At 38.4% G+C, this 26,300-nt stretch overlaps 1 protein-coding gene across 4 annotated transcripts in view; it reads left to right on the forward strand.

Annotated features, from left to right (window-relative positions):
* Nucleotides 1-75: 75 nt before the first annotated feature.
* Nucleotides 76-26,300, forward strand: part of mettl15 (methyltransferase 15, mitochondrial 12S rRNA N4-cytidine) — a 69,735-nt gene continuing 43,510 nt past the window's right edge. The window contains exons 1-3 of one of the 4 annotated variants that reach the window (XM_059530294.1): nucleotides 90-106; nucleotides 733-936; nucleotides 1,096-1,363. In XM_059530294.1, the coding sequence (XP_059386277.1) occupies nucleotides 881-936; nucleotides 1,096-1,363 (324 nt within the window). In that variant the 5' untranslated portion in view covers nucleotides 90-106; nucleotides 733-880. The other 3 variants (XM_059530302.1, XM_059530287.1, XM_059530310.1) reach the window with 3 other exon arrangements.

Here is a 26,300-nt window from a genome sequence, read left to right on the forward strand (position 1 = left end):
TCCCTGCATCTGATTGGACGCCAACATTCCTACGTCAAGCGACGTATGATGCTGACTGAATCTAGGTGATAGAGAATTTAATCCACGGTGGAATAAAGCATAAACTGTATCCTTAAATTGAAAAATAGAATTCCTAAATCATGTAAAATATGGCAGGTATTAGTTAGATAATTGTTATGAGCACAATTTGAATGTCATTTAGCGGGATATAACTTTATTTTATGAGCCACAGTTACCTGTTGTGATCAGGGATAAAACTAATATTACATATCGTTAGAAAAGGCATGTATAAGCGAACTGTGTATGGAGTAAAACACACGTGTTTAAAGAAAAAAAAGCGAATAAATTGACCAACATAAACGGAAGTGTCGCACATATGCATTTAACGTTAGCCACATCCTGAATATGTGAAATATCACTACAGAATACTGTCAAGATCGCTAGTTCATGTTTCCAAGATACATATATCGATTATATCTGTTTTTAAATGCTTGTCATGTTATAGGAGGAACACAAAATCGTAATTTCTTGTTTCTCCCGGGAGCAGTCCTAGCTGCACTCATGAACCTCCGCAACAACGCTGAATAAAGGACTAAACAGCCGTGTTTGATACGATAATAGTAATTAATCATCAGCCCACATCCTGCTGAATTGTTTTATCGGTTTGAATTGTAAGTTGTATGTTTCCGAACTGACTTTGACTATGATATACTTTAAATCACGTGTTTACAGACATGACAACAAGTCCATGCATTTCCTTCGAAATCCGAAAATGATCTTCAACACACAAACCCTGCCTCTGGCGTGCTGCACGTGTCCCTGTATTTCTAACTGTGCCTTGTATTCAGTTGGAGGGATTATAGCGATATCAAGGTGTTAAATGCTGAGACGTAACAGTTTGAGAGACGTTTACGCCTTATTTGCATTGTTTGGATTGTGTGTTTAAAATATCTACATTTTAAATTAATCCATTAATGAGTCCTGCAAAGTCGGTAAAACAGATGGCATGTTTGACAATATGAATTTATATATATATATATATATATATATAGCTAATCAATAGTAATCCCATGAAATGTTCTCTACTCTGTGCAGAGCCCAGATGCCTCTATATTGTAGTTATTTCATGGTTGCACCCTGCACACGGACCTTGGGAGATGTGCTCAGGAACAACAGCTCCAGAGTGTTCAGGCGATGCTGGAGAAAGCTGTGGCATCCAGTTAAGCTCTATACAGGCTCAGTGACTTTAAGCCCTGATTCTGAGTTCAGAAATTCAGAGATGTCAACCCAAAGTGGGAAACCCTTTCACACGCCGGTCATGGTTAAGGAAGTGTTAAAGTTTCTGGACATCAAACCAGGGCAGGTCAGTCAGTCCTTCATCCTTCAGAGTTTTTTTTTCACTATTACATGTGTATCTAGCTGTTTGTGCGACCACATTTGTGTTATGTGATACTTATACGGCCTGTGATTGTAGAAACTGAGGCACAAATTAACTGAAGTTTAAAGGGTTAGTTCACCCAAATATTAAAATTATGTAATTAATAACTCACCCAAACCCGTGAGACCTCCGTTTATCTTCGGAACACAGTTTAAGATATTTTAGATTTAGTCAGAGATCTTTCTGACCATCCATAAGAAAAACATCATCAAAGTAGTCCATGTGACATCAGAGGGTCAGTTAAAATTAGTTGAAGCATCGAAAATAGATTTTGGTCCAAAAATAACAAAAATTACGACTTTATTCAGCATTGGCTTCTCTTCTGTTGTGAGTGCGACTGCTGTGACAGTTGACGTGTGACGCTGCTGACGTGTTTTCTGGTGCGCCCAATAACAAAGATAACACATCAGCAGCGCCACTGCAGTGTTGTGAACATGCTCACAAGCGACCTGGAAGAGAAGACAATGCTGAATAAAGTCATAAGTTTTGTTATTTTTGGACCAAAATCAATTTTCGATGTTTCAACAAAATCTAACTGACCCTCTGATGTCACATGGACTATTTTGATTGTTTTTATTATCTTTCTGGTCATGGACAGTATACCGTATACATTTTCAATGGGGGTTCAGAAAGCTCTCTGACTAAATCTAAAATATCTTAAACTGTATTCAGAAGATGAACTTACGGGTTTGGAACGACATGAGGGTGAGTCATTAATTACATAATTGTAATATTTGGGTGAACTAACCCTTTAAGTTCTGTGTTTTTAAACAGAAGTGGAGATGCGAACGCACACACATTGTGTGTTTATTGTTGGTTTAAGGCAGTATTGGCCTTTTGTAGCTGTTGTGATTTCTGTTTTGAAGACCTACATTGTTAGAAAAATTTGCAAAACTCTACATTTAGCAGTACAACAAAGTGCATTATCTAGCATTAAAATATGCATATTAGTGTTTTAGAGTAGTAATATGTATCCTTAAGTACTACTGTGAACTTTTTAAGAGTAAATAAAGTACAAAGAGAGTACACAATGTTTGAAATAATTCAGATTTTTACCCCCCAAAGAACGCTCTTATACTGACCAAGGCAGCATTAATTTGCTTAAAAATACAGTAAAAACAGTAATATTGTACAATTCTATTAAAATGTTTAATTACTTTCTCTCTCTCTCTCTCTCTCTCTCTATAAATATATGTTTAATTAGAATATTTGAATGATTTCTGAAGGATCATGTGACAATGAAGATTGGAGTAATGGCTGCTAAAAATGCAGCTTTGCATCACAGGAATTAACTACATTTTAAAATAGATTCAAATAGAAAAGAGTTATTTTAAATAATAAACATAATAATTTTTTAATAAATAATTTTACATAATAATCCTTTTATTGTACTTTTAATCAAATATTTGCAGCCTTGGTGAGCAGAAGAGACTTTTAAAAACATTTTTAAAAACTTTTAAAAAATTATTCCAACCTCTGACCAGTAGTGTATGTTTAGTTAAGTCTGGTCTCATGCGATAAGATTGTGAAATGTTAAATGCATAAATGAATATCCGATCTCATACAAAATATTGGTTTATTCACCCTCTACCAAATATAATTTTTTGACTGTCGGTGTCATCAGAAATCATGTGCTTCGTGACATGTTTAGATGGAAAAAATAATGAAGAAGACCATAACGTGCATCCTTTTTTTACTCCTACACGGGGTGTAACATTGAACTTTCTGTTTGTGTATTTGTGTATGTATGTGGGAAAACCTGGAGGCGGAATGTTGACTTGTCATCGCCTCTGTTAATCACATGCCGTCTTGACAAAAAAAAGTTGCTTGTCACCAAAACTTTTAGGACTCCCGATTTGTCAACTGTCCCCTCTTGGGAAGGGTAGGGAATTTAGCAGTGTGCTCACAGACCTTGGCGTACTCTAACGTGCTAGCAGGCCAGATGGGCGTGAGTCAAAGGGCCTTCTGCTCTAGTGGGCAGCTTGAGATGGGCATTGCTGTGTCCTATAGCTCAAGGCGTTGCTCATGCAGGTGGGGGCTCTGGGTCAGTGACTGAGTCAGCGATGGCACCACTGTTGGGCTGTTGGCAGAATGTGGGGCACCACAGTACCACACCACTCCTGAGTAAGGTTTGCACCTCTTAACTTCACTGTCCGCCCATGGGCCAACTGGTGTAGAAATAGCCTGCCAAAGGCCTGCGTTTAACCAAATAATCAAATAAAAAACAATCCGACCGTCTGTGCTTCAACAAGGAATGTATCTCACAGATGTGTATGCAACAGGCTTGTGCGTCATTTCAGAATTGAATTGAGAATGCATTTTGAATTAAAGTTTGGTTCCTTAATTTGAATTGAAGTTTAAGGGTGTTGGGGCGGTCACACTGCACTTTTCATTCCATTGACTTCCATTCATACGCATGCGAATGAGTCAGACCGGAAACGCAAGCTCATGCGAAACATTTCGCATTTAGCTGCGTTCCAAAGTTCAAGTTTGGTGAACTCTGACCGACCTGCGAATTCGCATCACGTGAAGCTGTGGGACAAGTAGAAGATCGATACGTCACTGCGTGACCTCTCTGTAACGTTACAGAAATTCAAAAATGAAGGAAGTGCTATATAACTTTAGCTGTACCGCAGCATCCTATTTTATATAATACATATTTAAAAGATTATAAAAATAAAATAAAAAAAAGAAGCTGCATGGTTCGCAGTGTCAGTGGAAACAGGAACAGATGGTACATTTGAATGAGGACGTTTTATAATTTTTTATTGCTTAGGGTGTAAGTATATATTTATATAGAGAGAGAGAGATACAGAGAGTACAATATAATATGACGCTGTCGCAAAAGACACAGTACAAGCACATACTAATCCATGTGATAATTGAGGAGAGACCGTTTTATCTTGCTCCCGCCCGTATTCGCAGTGGCGTCCGAAATAATTTCGCACGTTTAAAGTCTAGTGTGACCGTCCCTTGTGATGGTAACATTTTACATTAAGGGCTATTCGTAAACATTAGTGATTGCAATAGCTATCCTGAGCTAGCAACGAACAACCTTTTCTACACTTTGTAATAATCTTGGTTAATTTTATAATCTCATAAATATGACGTAGAATATAACAAATATCATCTACCCTTGCACATATGACAGTTAGTGGAAGTGTGAGAAAAATAGTTATTCAGTTTTAAATATGTATTCCACCCCCCCACGAAACTATTGCCGCGTTTCCACCGAAATTACATTTGTACCAGGAACTTTTTTCCCCCCAGACCTGTTGCTTTCTGCGTTTCCACCGCAGTGTAAAGTACCGGGGAAGATTAGGCAAATAGACCGGTGACGTAGGTCTGCGTGCGTTTCTCAATACAAAGTATGCTGATTTTGGACGTGCATCCTTGGTAGTTCAGACTTTGTGCATTCGACTCGGGAGTGTGATGTCCACGATGACGTGAATCCAGTAATTCTGCAAACAGCAGCATACTTGATAACTTCAGTCAGCTGACCATGGCTACTGCAATTTTCCTCTCTGTATATTTACAATTAAACGAAATAGGATATCAAATACCACTGCCTCCTTTCGTTTTCATTTAAACATAATAATAGCTGCAGAAATCAGGGATATGTGTATATACAGCCATTGCAATGAAACAAAATATTATATAAATTTCCCCTTTTTATTTTCATTTTAACATATAGATAAATTGAATACAGACCAAAGATAACCTGTTAGATTTACCCAAAACTAATGATATTTTATGTTTAACCACTAAAGAGACATCAAAGCCAGCGGCACATATCAGAAGGTCTAGCCGAGGTGAGGCTGCTTCTCGGCGGATACATTAGCACTGAGTTCCCGCTGATCACGTGGAGTTCACCGTCTCCGAGATCGGCAAAACACATTTTTAAATAAGCTCTGTCTTTATAAATAAACCACAGATTTGAGTTTTAAACAACTACATTCTCGCCTGAAATACTTTTAAAATTACATTTCATGACACAATAACAGTAATATTTTGAAAATGATCCGAATAAATGGTGGTTGAACTCAACCAATGCTGTGTGAAATCAACCAATCAGGATGTTTAGCACCCAAGTCCCGCCCCCGAAAGTTCCGGAACTTTGAAAAAGTACCACCTTGCCAGCAGGGACTTTCTGAAGGCCCTTTCACACCGGATGCGTAACGAAAAAGCGAAACGAAAAAGCGAATAGTTCGCGTGCGAATAGTTCGCGTCAAAACCATTCACATCAGCATCGACGCGAATTTGCGATGTCTGTGACGTTCAGAGAGCTTCAACATTCCAAAACTTTCGCGCCGACAGTTGAGAAAATGGACACTTCAACATCATCATCCAGTGAAGACGAGCTTTTCATTTTCTTTAAAAGACAGAAAAGAAGGTTTTGGGTGCACCCAGTCCTAAAGAACAGAGAGTCTGAAGGGGAGTATGCCAATCTTGTACAGGAGCTAAAACTTTATCATGGCCGGTTCCGCACTTTCGGATGTCTGTGGGACAATTCGAGGAGCTCCTTCAGATAGTGGCACCGCATCTGACGAGACAAACCACAAACTTCAGGGAACCAATTGATCCGGAGCAGCGTCTGGCAGTCTGTTTAAGGTGAGCTGTCCTCTTAAAAACATCAGCCCATAGAACACACACACAAGTAATCAGAAGATCCGTCATTTTTGCTGTGACGTCACCTTTGTTTCCTTGTATGTGATTGGTTGAAGCCTTTTTGTCGCCTCAAAAGTAAAAAAAAATCGACATTGAAGCGAAAAAAATAAAAGTCGTTTTTTCGCCTCAGCACATTCGCGTTCGGTGTGAAAGCACTCATTACACAAACAGCTGATCAAAAAATAAAACCATCGCGCGAATTATTCGCGCGTCAAAATCGCGTCCAGTGTGAAAGGACCTTGAGGGACATTTTTTTACCCGGAACTTTATAAAGTCCCTAGTTCCTGGGTAAAGTTCCTGCTGTGGAAACGCGGCATATGTGAGGCACGTTTTATTATGCATGCGCATGCTTTATTTGACTACTTTTGGACTGTTGAACAAAAACACCTACCTACCCCCATTCTAAAGCTTGGAAGAGCAAGGAAATATTTTTATATAACTCTGATTGGATTCGTCTGAAAGAAAGTCATATACACTTAGGATTCTTTGAGGGTGAGTAAAACATGGGCTAATTTTCAATTTTCGGTGAACTAACCCTGTAATACGTGTATAAATTAATTAAGTTAATTAAGAAATTATAAGTATTGATGATTGTTAGTTCATAATGCTTAATGCATGTTAACAAATTTAAACTTATTTTAAAGTGTTTTTCAAACCTTCTAAACTTCTAAATTAATTTGAATTTGAACCTAATTTTCCACAAATTACACAGTTTTTTTTAATTCAGTAAATTTCTCCTCCTGGGATGGCATTCCAATTTAAATTCCATTTAATTGTGGCCACAGGAATTCAGATTCATACGCATGAATTGAAAGGGAATCAGTTCTTTAAATTCAGGATTTTGCCAACCCTAGTATGTTAATTGGTTTGGTGGCAAAAGAGCTTTCTAGTAAAATTTCTCCTCCCAGAGAATGGGGCAAAAGGATATCAAAACATACTTTTTAAATTAATTTGTTTTAAAATGTAATTACACACCGTTTATACACAAGCACTTTCTTATTATAAATCTATTGCTGAGTAAAAGTAATCTCATATGAACAAGCTGTGTTCAACCAAGTCTCTGCATTTCTCATACAGAACAACCTTCTTGACAGCAACCAATCTGGCTTCAGAAGTGGACATTCAACTGAGACTGCCTTGCTCTCAGTTGTTGAAGCCCTAAGACTGCGAGAGCGGAATCCAAATCTTCAGTACTTATCCTGCTTGATCTGTCCACTGTTTTTGACACATGGCATCATTAGGTTCTGTCATTCAGAAACATGGCTTTTCATACCACTGCTTTGCTGATGACACTCAACTCTACCTTTCATTCCATCCCGATGATCCGACGGTATCTACTCGCATCTCAGCTTGTCTAACAGACATTTCTTGCTGGATGAAGTATCATCACCTTCAACTCAACCTTGCCAATACAGAACTGCTTGTGGTTCCAGCAAACCCATCGTTTCATCACAATTTCACCATCAAGTTAGGCACATCAACCATAACTCCTTCAAAAACAGCCAGAAGCTCTGCACCCATTTACTTTTATTTATTACTTCAGACTTTTGTGCCCTCTAAAATCTTGCGTTCTGCAAGTGAATGTCGCTTAATTATGCCATCCCAAAGAAGCACAAAGTCACTTTTACAGACTTTTAAATTAAATGTTCCCTCCTGGTGGAATGACCTGTCCAACTCAATCCGAGCAGCTGAGTCCTTAGCCATCTTTAAGGATCGTCTTAAAACCCATCTATTCCATCTTTATTTGACCCTCTAACTTTAGCACTCACTATTCTAATTCTATTCTTAAAAAATATATAAATAAATAAAAATCTAACTACCTTACTAATCTTTTTGTATTCTATTTTCTTTTCATTTATTATACAATTATTTATGTTTTACATATATATATATATATATATATATATATATATATATATATATATATATATATATATATATATATATATACAGTATATAGACCTCTAACACTAGTTTGCTCTATTTATTTTCTATTCTATCTGTTTTATTTTTATTTATTGTATTATTTAAAAGCCCTTGCTACATGTACTGTGTTTAAGCTAACTGAGACTTGTTATAGCACTTATATATCATTGCTCTCTTTGTTGTTTTTTATCGCCTCCATTGTCCTCATTTGTAAGTCGCTTTGGATAAAAGAGTCTGCTATATTACTAAATGTATGTAATGTAAATGTAAATATGTGGAGAAATGATTTGGATATTTTACATGCCGTGTCATGCTGATTTTATGCAGAATTTCAAGATGTGCTTTTACTGTCATGACTTTGGTCTTCTAGTCAGATGTGCTTTATAGCTTGAGCCGTTTAGTATAAAAATCTAGAAAACAAGCAGCAAATTGGTAATTATAAAAAGAGCATGAACCAACTATTTTCTTCCCCCATTGAACAATTTAACATCCTTTATTATTATACTGACAGACAGCGTAATAATAGCTGTTAGTTAAATGCTTACTGTGACTGCTCAGAGGGATCACTCTAATATTTTGGTCTGCCATTGTATAGCAATCAACCCCACTGCTGAAGCTCTCATCCAACGAGGCAGGAGTGAGTATGAATGGAGCTCTTAGGCAATCAAAGAGTAAACGCTGCAATTACACCAAAGTGGGTAAATGTAGGCTTTCAGCCGGCTTCCACCTCCTACGCAGTTATCCAGGAATGGATAGCAGCACAGGTGAAGGGCTTTCACACGTCACCCCCCGGCACGGCAGCTGCAGGGTAGAGATTGCACTGACAATCCATCAAAATTGGTTCTGTAAGCGGGATTGCCCTTGAATGCTCCCTGATGACAAATGGTCTGTGCTTTATTTATTTGACAACATTTTGCTTGTATACATCCGGTTAAGACAACATCACATTACAGATTCTTTTTTTGTTGTTGTTGTTGGTAAATTCTATTCCCCTGTGCTACCAATTCAAAAGTGTCACTCAGCCACACTGTACCTTCAATTACATAATTACCGAAGAATAAACACTTTTAAGGCTGCAAACTTTGTTTCTCTTTCTGCTTACAGGTGTCTCCAACATGTGTGGTGGCCCACGCTAAGTTTCCTATTGCCATGGGAACTGTTGAAACAGCTGAAGGAAGGTTACCCATGTTTAGCTTACCACCCAGAGCCATTACAAAACCGTTTTTAGTGATTCCCAGCCCTGTTTTGGGGATTTCAAGTATGAAACTGTTCTTGGTTTCATTACTTTTCTATAGAGTGTAAAAGTGACCACTGACTTTTTCTGCAGCCTTGTTTCTGTAGGTATTTTATTCCAGATCCTTCCAATTATTTATAAAAAAAAATTTCATTTTCTACAGCAGGCATTTTCAATAAATTATTTTAAGAGTCCTTGAACCAAAACAACCAGCTCTTAGATGAAGTATAACTTTAAGACATTTGAATCAAAGCAAAAAATTACTTGAAAGTTAGAAAAAGACTAAGGTGTCATGTGCTCATCATAAAATGTAAGTTAAATCACAAATCTTTTTGTATGGGGGAAAAAAATGGGTTTGTTTTGTGCTCTTTTGAAATGTGAAGATAGATGTCACAGCATACATAAACGAAGTGACTAGTGATTTCACATTCTCAGTTCATCACTGTTTCATGAACCTGTTTTGTGTGTTACAGAAGCCTCCATTGACAGAGAGAGAAAGAGCAGAGGGAATCCTTTGTTAATTCTCTCTATTCTCTCTCATTCTGGCCTTTTTCACCTTCCACTCGTCCATAAATTACCCAAACTAGAGCAGCCTCATTAGCCACCAAATTAGCATTGAAAAAATTACATTTGGTAAAATTAGATATTCTATTCACCTTGAATTGCAGATCCACTTTACCAGCCGGGTAACCATTTTACACTAATTATCTTAGCCATCAGGATGCGATTGTAGCATTTGGCTAATTGAATAATGAGCTGTATGAATCCTACAGTTTGATTACAAGGGTGTAATGTGGAAGCCATTTGAGAATGACAATGGCAGTGGAGTAAAAGACAGGGAAGTGGAAATTACCATCTGTTTGAGAGGAATAGACATTCCTGTCCATGTCAGACCTACAGCCGTGTGTAATACTCCAATGTATGTGACCTATCTGAACAGGTAGTAGGGATACATGCCTTGCTCCCTTCTGTTTGGAAGTTAGTTGAAAATTGGTTTAAACGTTTCGTTCAATTGGATTCGTTTTTCTGGCTGTACGTGTGTGTAGGGTGGGGGTATAGTTTGTGTTAAATGAAAAATGAAGCGAGACTGATTTCATTTTACTTCATTTCATTTTCCGCCTTTTCTTCTCTGTCCCAATCTTCAGGTGCACATAGAGCTTAACTGAGTGTAACAGATTGATATGAGGAAGTTCACAGGTTCAGCATTTTCATTCCTTGACATTTCAGGCCAATGTTGAAACCAGATGTGACCCTTTAGTAATGATTCTCTTGCTGTCTCATAGTGTTAGTGCCAATTGGAAAGGCCAAAAGGCTTGTATACATGCGTTAAAATAAATTTCTCACAGGCTTTTTATATACCATGCATGTGTTTATATATTGTCTTCTTGCTTCTCAGTTTTTGTTATGAATTTCATTAACAGGATTTAGTCACAGCTCATCATCTTAAACATCGAAGTTTCAAAGGCATACCTGTATAAGGATAAGGATAAGGATAGAAGCTTGGCATTTCATAGCAAATATTAGAGATTTTAATTTAACAGTTCATTTTGGATATTACATTGTGCATAATAATTCCTATTTACATTTATATTCCCTTTTCCATCATCTGTCACTCAAAGTTAATAAAACTATAATTTAATTACCAGTGTTGGGGGTAATGCATTACAAGTAACGCTAGATAAATAATCAGATTACTTTTTTCACTAACTAAAGTAAGGCATTAAATTTACAAGAAAAGACAGTTACTTTTTCCCATTTATTGATTGACAAGTCTCCTTTCCCCATATTGGGAGAAATCGGAAGTACAGAGGCGTTGCGCTGTGTGAACAGGATTTTACTGTAGTTCTAGACTAAATGTGAATGAGCATTAATTAGGGCTGGGCAAGATATCTAATGAAATGATCATGCCACCTAGTCAGTTCATCTTGGATAATGAACGTGATATTGCATAGCTTGTCAGTGATCTACAGCTCTGTCTATTAAATGCCTCCCCATTTAAAAGCAGGTGATGGCGAATTAGAGGTAATCACGGAACCGGATTTACTGACTAGGTGCCCATGATCATATCGTAAGATATATCGCCCAGCCCTAGCATTAATTCATTCCACTTAAAAAAAAAACTGATTTAGTATTCATTCAGAATGAATTAAAACAGGGAAATGCAAATTTAGAATATGAAGCAAACCTGCAATAACTAAACATTTTAAATAACACAAATGTATCTAATCCCATTTTATTAATCAGTGTCTTTGCTGCTGACCTTTGATGATCCAGTTCAACCATACTAATAAGCAAAAATGACTAGATAAACTAACAATTGTGCTTCATTGTTTTTTTATTTCTGAAGAGTGTTGAAGCTTCTTTTCCTGCGTTCTACTATACAAACGTGAATTTACTTTTCCTTCAGCCTGAGGTTTATTCATTACACTTTTTAGTGTGAAAGGGCTTTTACATTTGCTACAAATAGAACTTCTTATATTAAAAACAATCAAGCCCTGCTCATATTTAAAAAGTAATGTGAAAGTAATTTAACGCATTACTTTCCATAAAAAGTAACTAAGTAATGCAGTTAGTTACTTTTTTAGGGAGTAATGCAGTATTGTAATGCATTACTTTTAAAAGTAACTTTCCCCAACACTGTTAATAACACTACCTATGTTTCCATCCAACTGTTTTTATGCGCATTTTGGAATACCACATGATAAACTCTGGATGGAAATGCCAAGATGTGCATAAATTCTAAAAAAGTGCATAAAAAAAAACTTTTGCACACAATTGAGTAGGATTAACTTTAAAATGTTATCTCTAAAAACTATGTGTGCATAAACTACGATGGAAATACATTTACAGTATACGTTCCACCATGTGCATCAAGAAGTAATGTGACTTTGCATGATGGGATGGAATTACTTGACTAAACCAGCGAACCGACCTCATTGCACCGCATGTGAAAAGTTGTTTTGAAATGCCTGAGCAAAGTCTAGCATCAAAGTATTTCTGTATAACTGCCCCTAGAACTGTTTTACATTACTGCATTTCCAAACAGCAACATCCACCTCCGAAAGCAGTGACCGCATGTATTGTTTCTTCTGCTTGCTCTGAAGCACAAGTAGTTCGTACATGAAAATTATTATATTAAGTGGCTTCTGCTACTTTAGTGATATTTAGTGCCAGTTTAATCAGGAAGTGACTTTTTTGTTACATTTGACTCTTTATTCACAAATGTTTTATGCAATATTCCAGTTTTACACAAGTTAAATTAAAATCTTTGGATGGAAACATAGCTACTGTTAAATGTTTAGTAAATGAACATTAATTTTTCATACTTTACATTAAAATGTTGTGATGCCTAAATTTAAAATGTTTTTTTTTTGTGTGTGTGTGTTTTATTTTTATTTACTGAGACAATATAATATAGAATTTTGATATGCGCCATTTATCATATAAATTGAAAATAATTATTGGTATATCGGCATTATTGGTGTATCTCTATATTCTCTTTTCTTTAGTCATTAAAGGAGCTTTTAATAACAGCTTGCCCTCTGGTTGAACTTTTTTATGACTAGAGGAGGCTTTGCAGAGGATGACAAATAGATAATTTTGATTCAATTCACAATTGTAATCTAAAACTTTAAATGTAAACTTTCATAAAACAGGGTTACATGTCGAATAACTGTTTTTAAAAAGGGTTCCCCAATTACTCTGCTTATCTGCCATTGGTTGGACAGACAGACTGCCCCTCCCCAAATCATGCAATTTATTAAAATCAGTGTTGCTATGTCAGGCTGCTCAGGACATACAGAGCAATTATGTTGTCTGTGTGCATTAAACTGACTGAGGAAGTATTTTAACTTTAAACTTCACCTCGCCCCCTCAACCCCGACCCAGGAACATAATGGTGTTAGAATGTCCTGAGGTGATCTTATAAACAAAGAACTCATTCTTATTGACAGTTTGCAATGTGCATTTCCCTCCAGTTTCCTTGGTGAAGGAGCATACGTTATTGTCTATTACATTTATACATTGCGATCTGGTGGGCCCAGTCTCAGATCTCACCAAAGGGCCTTTTTACTCTGTGACATCCACCCACGACCTAGCCAATCTCCTGTGATAGATTCCTCGGTACCGGCTTTCCCCTGGAGCCTGCCCACGAAGAATCGAAGCCAGCCGCTGCTTTATTCATGTCCTGTCTCATTTGGTGGCCTTGCTTTTAGTGGCTGGTTACACACATTTGCACGCCCACTCAGTAAAGACACACCCTGACAGGCAGTGATTTGTTTTGTTTAATTGCCCATCGAAATCCCCAACACCCCCGTTTTTCTGGTCTTTACCGTCTTGTCCCCTCCCCGTGGAGAGTGTTTGATCCAGGCAGGTGGACCAGCGGGGATGGACACAGCCAGGCATTGGGGAATCCTCTGCTCTGGCTCAGGCTCAGTCACCAGGGAGGAGGGATTGCAGCCAAGGGAGATTAATGAGCTGTCAGTCTGGAGAATGGAGGAGGATTCAGGAACTGGCCGAAGTAACCTTTCGGGCTGATTTGGGGTCAGTTGAACAGTTTTTCTTATAGTAATTGAGAATTGGATGGCGGTAATGGGGTGAACTCTTAAGGCATTTTCACACTAAGCGTGATGCGAAAAAGTGAGGCAAATCGCAGACGAACGGTGCTTTCACACTGAACGCGAAACGCTAGGTTGCACTGACCAACAATGCATTTTCTCTCAAATATGTATCTCATAAATGGATTTAACATCATCTGTTGCTCAATATACAGCATTAAATTAAAATAAACAAGGTTCTACACCAAAAACAAACTATCTATAATGCTTAAAAGAATAGGCTACATCCTAAAATATAATTAGAAGTACAATTAGCATCAAGCTACACTTGAAAATGAATGTAATAATGTATTTGCTTAACCACTTTAAACCATCATCGAGTGCTTGTAATAAGTTCCAATTGTGATCTATAGTTGATTTTGATTAATAAGCAGTCACATGCATTCTTTGTATGCTTAATAATGCTACACTGTGAATTAACATCCTTTACTGCTATAAAAATACAGTGAGCTGCATACAAAACACATTGCTTTCATATTTCATGAGTAGAAAAAAAGTGAACGTCTCTGACTTATAACACTCGTGCATGTGGAAGAAAAAGGACGGTGCTCTACAGATCACATAATTCAGTGGACAATTAAAGGAGCCGTATGTAGGATTGTGGCCAAAACTGGTACTGCAATCACTATAAAAATACTGTAGAGCGGTGTATCCCCTCCCCCTTTTTTGTCATAAGTAGGCTAACAAATAACCAAAACATTTGCCACAGCAATTGTAACGCGGGACAAATTCAATATCACCAATGGCTATCACAGGGTTGTTTTCAGTTCCATCAGAAAATATTGTTAGAGTAACTAAATTACATTAGCAATGGTCATACAGGTCAACTTGCAGCATGTGTAACTTAGTCCACGATATACGTGAAGAACAAATGACGAATGATTTTTACTGAGGTAACATTAGGCTACTGTCTCAATTACGTTTCATATTGCCATAATGGGCGTGCTAATGTTGTTTTCCTCAGCGTCTCAGCATAATGACAGAGAAACGGGCTCCTATAATGCATTGCTAATGTTAGCATATGTCCATGTGAGCTAACGTTATGTTACTTTGGACAAACATGCATAACTTTGTTCGACTGTCATGAATATATGAAATGTCCATTGACATCAAGTACAAGTTAGCCAAGCATAGATGAATCTTACCTGTCCAGGAGAAAATTAGCAACGTTGGTGTCTGTGTTCAAATTCTTCTCCATTTTCAGCCGTCTCCATCTTTCAAAAGCATCTCCAATACAAATTCTGGTTTTATTTCGGACTTTGTCACGACGAATTTCTGAATTATAACAAGGTCTTTTTGATTTAGTAACAGACATTTTTATCCGACTGGAGTTAGGGTAGGTTACAGCAAAGCTGGCAACACGGATCCCGAAACACTACTGACTTCGTGATTGGTAGATTGGTAGAGGGAGGCGCGTCAGGCCAAAACACAAAATGACAACATCAACATCAGTTGAGGGCTGCAAGTCCACTTTTTAAATGACAGTATCCTGGCCGGACTACTGTTGTCAGTGATATAAGTATTTGAAATGAACATGATTTCTTAATGTCTAGTGACACATCAGGGCCATTTTATGATGAATTGAAATAGATTTCTTACATACAGCTCCTTTAATAGAAACGTTATTCTGTATAAAGAACATGTGAGAATAAATCTGTTCTCAAATACCAATGATAACAAAAAATCGGCATCCACTCTTTTCTTATTCGGGATACTATTCTTCTGTGTTTGTTTACACTGGTTTTCGAAACAGTGCCACCACTCTTGCCTTTTTGTGCAACAGCAGCTGCTCCAGTCACGCGATATACAGTCATGGCCAAAAGTTTTGAGAATTACATAAATTTTGGAAATTGGAAAAGTTGCTGCTTAAGTTTTTATAATAGCAATTTGCATATACTCCAGAATGTTATGAAGAGTGATCAGATGAATTGCATAGTCCTTCTTTGCCATGAAAATTAACTTAATCCCAAAAAAACCTTTCCACTGCATTTCATTGCTGTCATTAAAGGACCTGCTGAGATCATTTCAGTAATCGTCTTGTTAACTCAGGCAAAAATGTTGATGAGCACAAGGCTGGAGATCATTATGTCAGGCTGATTGGGTTAGAATGGCAGACTTGACATGTTAAAAGGAGGGTGATGCTTGAAATCATTGTTCTTCCATTGTTAACCATGGTGACCTGCAAAGAAACGCGTGCAGCCATCATTGCCTTGCATAAAAATGGCTTCACAGGCAAGGATATTGTGGCTACTAAGATTGCACCTAAATAAACAATTTATAGGATCATCAAGAACTTCAAGGAAAGAGGTTCAATTCTTGTAAAGAAGGCTTCAGGGCGTACAAGAAAGTCCAGCAAGCGCCAGGATCGTCTCCTAAAGAGGATTCAGTTGCGGGATCGGAGTGCCACCAGTGCAGAGCTTGCTCAGGAATGGGAGCAGGCAGGTGTGAGCGCATCTGCACGCACAGTGAGGCGAAGACTTTTGGAAGATGGCCTGGTGTCAAGAAGGGCAGCAAAGAAGCCACTTCTCTCCAAAAAAACATCAGGGACAGATTGATCTTCTGCAGAAAGTATAGTGAATGGACTGCTGAAGTCATGTTCTCCGATGAAGCCCCTTTCCGATTGTTTGGGGCATCTGGAAAAAGGCTTGTCCGGAGAAGAAAGGTGAGCACTACCATCAGTCCTGTGTCATGCCAACAGTAAAGCATCCTGACACCATTCATGTGTGGGGTTGCTTCTCATCCAAGGGAGTGGGCTCACTCACAATTCTGCCCAAAAACACAGCCATGAATAAAGAATGGTACCAAAACACCCTCCAACAGCAACTTCTTCCAACAATCCAACAACAGTTTGGTGAAGAACAATGCATTTTCCAGCACGATGGAGCACCGTGCCATAAGGCAAAAGTGATAACTAAGTAGCTTGGGGACCAGAATGTTGAAATTTTGGGTCCATGGCCTGGAAACTCCCCAGATCTTAATCCCATTGAGAACTTGTGGTCAATCCTCAAGAGGCGGGTGGACAAACAACGACCCACTAATTCTGACAAACTCCAAGAAGGGATTATGAAAGAATGGTTTGCTATCAGTCAGGATTCGGCCCAGAAGTTGATTGAGAGCATGCCCAGTCGAATTGCAGAGGTCCTGAAAAAGAAGGGCCAACACTGCAAATACTGACTCTTTGCATAAATGTCATGTAATTGTCGATAAAAGCCTTTGAAACGTATGAAGTGCTTGTAATTATATTTCAGTACATCACAGAAACAACTGAAACAAAGATCTAATAGCAGTTTAGCAGCAAACTTTTTGAAAACTAATATTTATGTAATTCTCAAAACTTTTGGCCACGACTGTAAGCTTGAAACTTATTGGATGGCCCGTGTTTTCGCTTTGTGAAACCAAAAATATTCGCATGACTTTTCAGTGCGTGAATGTTCAAAATCTATGTGGAATCTTCCATAGAAATCGATTGTTTTATTCCAGCACATCATCGCGTTCGATATTCGTTTCACTTTTTTGCACTCTATCGCACTCAAGGCCTTTAGAATTGCGTGAAACATGGGGACCTGCAATGAGTGACAAGATGCACATCATGGCCGCACCTTCGTTTCTCCTCTTTCACTGAGGTAGAATATCGCCTGCTGTCATTTGTGTGGATATCTTTTGTTCACACCACCGACATGAACACTTTAAAATCTTTTTTTTTAAAGGCATTTCGACAGGTTGCACCAAAATATAAAGGGATAGTTCAGCCAGTCTTTCACCCTCATTTTTTTTTTTCCAAAAATGACTTTCTTTGTTCTGTGGAGTGCAAAAGATATTTTGAAGAATCCGTTCAGTGAAAGTTAATGTGGTCCAAAACAACCCTGGACCCTATTGACTTTTATTGTGTAGATGTCCACACAAGTTTGAAATGGCACAAGGGTGAGAAAAGGATGACAGAATTTTCATAATGGCTGAACTATCCCTTTAATACTTGGTGTAAAATAATAATGAATGCCATGGCCAGCCGCGAATGACCTGATGATGGCAATCAGCGATGTTGACGCTGTGGTATTTATCAACAAGCCATGACGTCAGTGCATTGACAGGGCCAGTAGGACAGGTGGCGGGCCTCCATAAAATTTCATGTAATGTTACACTTGCACCGGTCATGCATGGCAAATAGGTCCGTGCTCTTAGGTAAGGTGCAGACGGCGTTCTTCTGGTCGACATGTTGTGCTAGGGATACTTCTGGTTTGTCCTGGCAAGCCGCTGTCTTCTCCCTCAGCCTGTGGCAGTATTTTTTCGAGGAGTGTGGCCCACTGAAAGATGAGGCTAGTGAATAATTGATCTCTGTAATTAAACACTCCGGCAAGGGATGGCAGAGCTGATTGACGGCCAGATATTAAGCCCAAGCCTCGTAAGGTTGCAAGTTTAGTCTGGGGTTATCAGTGGCCATGAGCAAAGTCTCTCTCTGTCTGTCTCTCACTCTCCCTGACTTCTCAGTACTCTCATGAATAGACAATTAGGCTGTGGTGGTGGGGGCGCGGCATGAAAGAGAGTCCGTGACATCATTAGCCAAATGTATCATGGCTGTACCAGGTGGCTAAGCTGACACAGAGGGGACAGCCTCTTAGTGGGAGCTCAGCTGAGGACCTCAAGCGTTCTGCGTCACCACGGCAACACACACGTTGACTAGCTTCCTTGCTAGTTCAGCCCTTCAGAGTCTTGTAGGTTAGAGTCTAGTAGAGACAGTCTAGTAAGTGCGCGTGGCTACATCAAATATGTTCCCACCCTCACCGCCACGGCACAAAAACACTAATAAAACGTAGTTTTGGAAAAATACTTTGCATTACAAATCTTTCTATTATTTTGCTTTGTATTAATGCACTTTAATGAAACACAGTCGTCTAGTCTCCCTGTGACTTATATTATTGGCAGTTTAGCGTTAAGTAATTTACACAATCAAAAGATAACATCTTTCCTTTTATGCCCGAAAACATTATATTTGTCTTACATTTCATAATAAATTTAGACAAGCTCAGTACTGACTAATTTTTCATCAGTTTATTTTCATGAAATAGAATGGGTACAAAGGATTGTGGTTGATTGAAGGTCGTGGAGGATACATCCTATGCATCCTTCAAATTCAGGAAGGTCATGAAGGAATGCGAAACGAAGGCTGCCTTCCAAGGATCCTTCCGATTGAGATGGCCTTCAGCAACGTTTGATGACATGGCAGCCGTGATATGCAGCCTTCATAGGAAGCAGCCTTCCATTTGAGAAGCACCCGCACTGTTCTGATCCACTACAGGAAACGCAACCTCTACAGCAGCCCTTGAACTTTGATTTGCATGTCATTTGCGATTTTTCTGTCTTTTTTCTGTCTTTGTTTTTTCTTGATTCAGGGACACGGGGGGGGGGGGGGGATTACGGTAAATATTGCAGCGTATTAGTCACAGTGCAGAGTGTCACTCTGCAGCTCTGTAGGTGAAGCGAAACACCCACGTCTTTGATGGTAAATAACTCCAACAACGAAGTGAAGGATAATTACACTAATGATGCAAGTAGCTCCTCGTGGGAGATTAAAAAAAAGCCTGAAGTTGAAGAATGGTTTCTGGAAACTCACACCTGAATGCTCGCTTTAAAAACTCATATTTAAGTATGCGGTCTCCATCAAACAATATTGCTGAAATGTGGGGAAAAATAAATAAAGTGAAGCCTCTCCAAGACACGGGAGTTATTACTGAGGGTTTTATTACAATATTTACATTTGCGCCTACCGGGGGAGCGTGGGCTTGCTAATCAGATGTATGCCCCGTGGACAGCTGGATAGAGCGATGACTCATCACCGCAACATGCCCTTGATTGGGGTTTGCATGAAAGCTCAGAAACTGCCATTGCCATTATTTGAATTATGATTCTCCGTAATGTATTGCACCGGATTTTCATACAGAAGCCTGGCCACTGATGTGTCGGGATGTCAAGCGTCACGATCGCATTAAATGCAGTTGCGCTGATAGGGGCACTGGGGTTAAGGGCAACTCGGGGTGTTGTTTTACGACCCAGATATCTTTGTAAACACCTTCACAGATGTCGTTGAGAATGAGGCTCTGAGATAAATTCATGTTTGTTATCCTCCATCCCACCGTCTCGCGGTTTTGATGTCAAACTTTACCGTAAACTGAGATTTTGAGTTGAGGCTTCAGCAACAGCTGCTGCTGTTTTCTGCTGCTGAGCTCATGCTGAACTTTGAACAAAAGCTCATTTAGGATGGCAATCGGAATATTTTACACCCAAATTAAAAGCCCAAACTGACTAAAACTATACACAAGTTAGACCGCAATGCCTTCAGTGCAGGATGTCTGCTGAGCCTCTTGCTGATCCTCAGTGTTTTCTAGCACCATTGATCCCACACTGGGGAGCCAGGTGTCAATAGGCATGATGGTTTGTGTCCAGGGCCGGAAGCGCAATCACTTCACAGAAGGTCAGATGGCCTATACCTTTTTTTTTCTTTTTTTTTTTTTATAGACGTCCTCTCTTCATTTTTAATCACTGGTAGATCTCATTTAGCAGACACTTCTTCGCCTGAAGGGAGGGGAGACAAGGAGAAAGGGAAAAAAACAAAAAGTTTTTGTGCTTTATGAGTCAGCTTCCTGACACAGAGCCTTCCTGCCCAGCCGTGGCCTAGACTAACTAATTGAAAGCTGTTTCTGATTTAATTAAAGTGCTGTCTTTGGCCTGATGCATCTGACTGATGGACATAGTTCGCTACTTTGTATGGGTTACAGCTAAACATGTAGGTCTGTATGTGTTGATGTCCTTGTGAGTCACACACTAGGTATGTGATGGGCTCCTGCTGATTCCTGAATGGATGGATGTAATAGTGATGAGGGCCCATTCTGGTTTAACAAGTGACAGGAATTGTAATGTATGGTGCTTCATTTTGCTGTTGTGAAGCAGGTGTCTTGGTTGGTTATGGTTTGTTTTGAGAAGTGTAGATGCCTTGAGGCCAGAGCTGTGAACCAGGGCCTTAAGCAAAACCCTCCAACTAAAACAGGATGTTTTTGGAATGATTGAATTTGCATTAACAAATAATAATGATATAGTGCCATTCTAATTATATACCAATCACAAAAATGAACTTTCTTTATATCCTTATAATTTTCTGTCTTTGTTTTGTTTTTCTCTTGGGTGTTGCAACATCCAGTGATACAACATACAACTGTTGTCTATTTCTTCATTTTTAGATTTTTTAAAATAAAATATTAAGAAGTCAAAAGGTTCTGGTGTACTGTGAAATGTGTAAACTCTGTAAACTCTAACATACCCGTGTTGTTTGTATAGTCAACTACATGTACATACATATCTGTTACACAGTCTGACAAGTATATACACACCCAGACCAGGCACGTGTATGCATTTTTCAGTGAAAAGACACTGGTTATATATTATAAGTGAGGGGTGTTTGAGTTACAGCGGGCATGGGGCTCTCATCTGCTTTTCCTGAAATGGAAGCGATCGGAGACACTGATAGAAGCTCAGGGGTCAGGTGGGCTGTATGCATTACCCTGTGCAGTGCTGGGTTTCACCTGATGGACCTCACCTGGGGAAAAATAGACAAGAAAAAAGAAAATGATGCACACCTTTGGTACGGCCAATCAGGAGTGTTGATCTGTAAATGTGCCACGAAGCAACAAAAAAGAAATATTTGAAAAATCTGTGATGCACAAACATTCATGCCATATTGATTATTTGACTTTTTTGGGGGGTGGGGGGGGGGGTATATATCAGCTGATATTGTACAGGTGCATCTGAATAAATTAGAATGTCGTGGAAAAGTTCATTTGTTTCAGTAATTCAACTCAAATTGTGAAACTTGTGTATTAAATTAATTAAATGCACACAGACTGAAGTAGTTTTTGTTTTTACGTAGTTAATTGTGATGATTTTGGCTCACATTTAACAAAAACCCACCAATTCACGATCTCAACAAATTAGCATTACTACATTAATCTGAACCTCAAAATAAATATACATTTTTATACTGTACTTTATTATGTTGTAAAGCCTAAATTAATTAACTTGCACCTTTTTGATGTGTTTTAAAATTGTAAAGAAATTTTGAATTTGAAATGTGCAAAAGTTTTTGGTTATTGGCCATGACATGAAGATAATTACCTGTATTGGCTGGAAATTTTATATAGGTGCATTTCTATTTAAAATCATTGAATTAATCTGAAACAAGCATAATTTCCCATATGACAGCCAGTTCTCTGAGTTTTGTGCAGGTCAGACACATCAGTGTAACTTGTGCTTGTTTGTTGTCAGAAAACACTTTGTCAGGAAAAGGAACTCCTCAGGTGGTGCTGATGATGGACTCTTAACAGCAGAGACAGTGAAGATTTACTCTGAATTACCTGCACAGGTGGTAAGCTCAGGAGGGAGGGCTTAGAGCGGGTGAAGAAGTCTGTCAGCACATCATGCTTGGGGTCCTTTGGGGATATACTCCACTATGAAAGATGAGTCATATTTCAGCCACTGTAGAGAGCCGACAAGAACTGAATGCAAAAGTATGGTTTTTGTTGTTGTTGCTTTTAAAATGTTGAATTTTAAACACTTAAACCTTATAAGAAATATTTTGTATCTATGTAAGTCAGACTTTTAAACATGTAAATTGGTTATGGTTGTTCTTGTGGCTTGGAATGTGATATGCTTATGTGGATTTTTATTGTGCACAATGTAATGTTGATCAGTGCATGTGTATGCGGGCTCCAGGGTCCAAGACATATTTCCTCATTGGGGACAATACACTGTATCGAATTGAAATTGAACTGAAACACTTTGAAGTCAAGTTTGATTTCTAACATTATTCTCTCAACGGACATTTGCATCGATAGTCTAGTGTTATAATTGATTTGCGTTTGGTGCACTGTGGAGTGGGTAAAACGGTTTTTAATGGCTGGCTAACATATACCCATTGACTTGTGCTAGCCTAGCATCGGCCAACTATCCAAATATAAGGACTGGATAATTAAAAAAAAAAAAATGTCTCCACTGATGAATAACAACCAGGCTGACCTAAAAATGAGGTCCGATGTCAAAAATCCCGAACCACCCCTTTAATCCCATCAAATAATAAGAATCCTGTCTATTGACAAACACTGAAGGTTCTTGAATGGTTCCTTGTAGAATTTTAGATTCAGCAAATAATCCTCTTCAGAAAATACTGAAGTTAGTTATGTTGATGTTGATTTGGTTATGTTTCTGTGCTTTTTAAAGTACCAAATCATATATGGTTTTTAAATTTCTTCAATTTATTATATTTTTTATAATAAAAAATTTACTTTTGACTAATGACCCTCAATCAATTTTAATTATTTTATTTTCATAGTGAAATGTTTGTGCACCTCTCTCACAGCAGTGAGAGCCTAATTTTTTAATCTGCTTATATTCTGTATATTTTCTACATAGACGTTTCACATAGTTTTTCAATAAAAAGTCCTTGAACCAAACCAACCAGCTCTGAAGTGATTCACAACATTAAACCTTTCAAAGCAAAAAAACATTTTGAAAAGTCTGAAAAAGCATTGAAGTACACATCCCATGAAGCATTATGAATGACGTAATCAATTCAGAAAACTTCCATTGAATTTAAGTATAAAAGGCATATATTTGAAGTATATTGCGAGATATCCCACCATATACACATCTATAGTTTGAGAGTGTAGAGAGACTGACTCGATCACGTCATTCGCCATCATTTACAGGAATGGGCAGTAACTGTTGAGCTCCTTTGCAGCAATTCCTGTTTACACAGTAACAGTCTTCTTTGATTGGTGGATCTCTCCCCAGGATTATGCGTACTGTAGTTCTTGGGTAAAATGAAAATTCTAAATTAAATTTAATGTAAATTTAAATGAACTTTTGCTGGTTTATACAGAAGCACATTGTTCTGTACAATTACGGAGCTCCTGGGCGGTCTGTCTTGAAAGATGAATAAATTATCGCTAGAAATCAGTGGGAATGGGTTTTTTACCTGCTCCATATGGAAACAAGTAGGGCTGAACAAGGAGCTGAGAGCTGCAGCACAGTCTCCTCTTTTGGTGTGAGTGGAACTGAGGTGAACTCTGGGCGATGGGCCGTTCCGGATCGTTCTGGCCCGATTTAAACCCTAGCCTTTAACTAGTTCTTTGTAAGTAGGTTGCATCCGTGCACTCTTCCTGTGCTCTTCCCCCATCCAGCGGCCTTTGGTGTATAAAATCCTCTATGAACTGCTAATTCCTCTGTCTTAAAATGCTGTGCCTCAGGGCTCCCTCTGTCAGAGGCCTTATCCACTGCACCATTCACATTCTCTGTCCCTCTCCACCCATCCATCCTTCCATCCGTATATCCTTCTCTTTCTTTTCATCTCTCCTCCTTTCTCTAAAACATAATCAAATTACTTGAACTCCTCCTCCCATCCTTAATTTCTCTCACTCTGTCATCACTCTTTTACAAGACTGTCTTCATTTAACTAGACCTCTCTTTAAAGCTCCTAATAGTCACAGATCAGCGCCTCCTTTGTCCACATCTACTGGCATGAAATTCACCTTCAGGATGGATTCCATCTCTTTCCTTTTTTTCCCCTTCCCTTTGCTCTCTCTCTTACTTTTAAGGGTAACTTCCAGGCTTCAAGCCGTTTCCCCCTCCCACTGCAAGCGTTTACTCTGAATTTGGTTTCATTAAAGTTTAAATATAGCATGTATTGTTTCTGTCCTATAGCTTGCCAACAATAGTGTAATACTCCCTGCTTCATCCAAGCGAGCAAAGCTCTTTAAATACAAGCCCGGCTCTATCAAGGGCTGTTGTTGAATAGAGGGTGCTAGATCAGACATGACCTTGTTTTTTTGACTTGCTCTCATTTAGGCATATTAAAGGAGGCCCTCTGGTATTGGCAGATCTTTTGAATCATACCCCAGTTTTACAGGCTGGACTTTAAACCTTAACCACTCTGAACCACTTTTGCTCTGTGTGCGGGAAAAGAGTAAAATTTACTTACAGCTTTTAAAAAAAAGGTTACAGTTGACATGGAATGGAAGTTCACCTATTTTCTTATTGAGCTTATTGTGAATGATTCATCCATGCATATGTTTCATTTTTAACTAGAACCATGCAATTCTCATTGGTGACGTAGTGTATGTCTGAGATCTCAAGTCGTTTTGTTCGAAGTGTTGAAGTGTTAATGTCTCATAGTCTGTAAAACTTTAGCATGATGTGGAAAAAAATATTGGAGTCAGTTTGTTACTTTATTTTATTCGTGTTTATTTATTGCATTAAACTGGATGCGTTTTTACACATTTTTATATTTTATGTGGTGTCATGATTTACTTTTGATAAAAACAAAGGTTTATTATTGTATGTTCGTTTCGGGGTTTTTTTTTTTTCGAGTCCATGTTAACGGAACAGAACATTCACACTGCACGCGGGAAAAGATGAGAACAGAAAAGGTTAAAAATAGCGAAAAGATTTAATATCTTGCGCATGAGCACAGAGAGACTTGTGAGTGCACAGGACACAGGTTGAGCGAGAGGAGACATGTTGTAAGGCAGCGTGTATCTGAGCCTTATACAGTCTATGATCTGAGCACGTGCATCTGGTTTTTTTAACAGAGCAAAGGAAATCTTTCGCGTTACAATAATGCACTCTCGTTGCTGCTTCTGAACCGCGTACACGTAACTTACTGTATACGTACTGCAGACGGAGTACGTGTGAACCTTGGGCAATAAATATATTGGGCAAAACATATAACACCTGAGGCACCGCTACAGTGAGCTTTATGACCAATGCATGGCAAAAAAAATAAAAAATCCCTGAACATGGGTTTTATTTTATTTTTTTATTATAATTTTTTGCCATATGTCTAGATTTTGTTTGACATTTTTATTTAGTGATTATTTTGACTTAAGTCTGTTCTAGAGACAACTTTTTGATAAAGCTCTCATTGGTTTTCTTTTGGAAATATGTTTTAAATTCATACTGAATGCATTTATGACTGTAAAGCATGTCTGTGTGTGTCAAAATCGTGATTAAAATCGAAATCGCAAAATTGATCAAAAAATCGTGATAGGTTTTTTTTGTCCATATCGCACAGCCCTAATGCATAGGGCCTTTCACACCGCTTTAAAAGTAAATGTACAGTACTAAAGTAGGCTACTGGGACAATTTTGCGTGAACTATTTCCCGGTACCATTTAAAGGGTTGCATTTGCAACAGTGTGTACTAGGACTTGACGTAAGCCGGTCGACAGCGATGTCATTTGTGCCCGACGTTCAACAACGTTAACCAAGAAGAACAACGTTAACAACAAGAGGATGGAGGACACTGTGATCGGAGCTGTGTTTTTGTTGTGTCTCGCAGGTTTAACAATAATGGACACGGAATGTCGATGTATACGTTT

The sequence above is a fragment of the Carassius carassius genome, chromosome 3 (assembly GCF_963082965.1).
Source record: "Carassius carassius chromosome 3, fCarCar2.1, whole genome shotgun sequence".
Classification (NCBI taxonomy): Eukaryota; Metazoa; Chordata; class Actinopteri; order Cypriniformes; family Cyprinidae; genus Carassius; species Carassius carassius.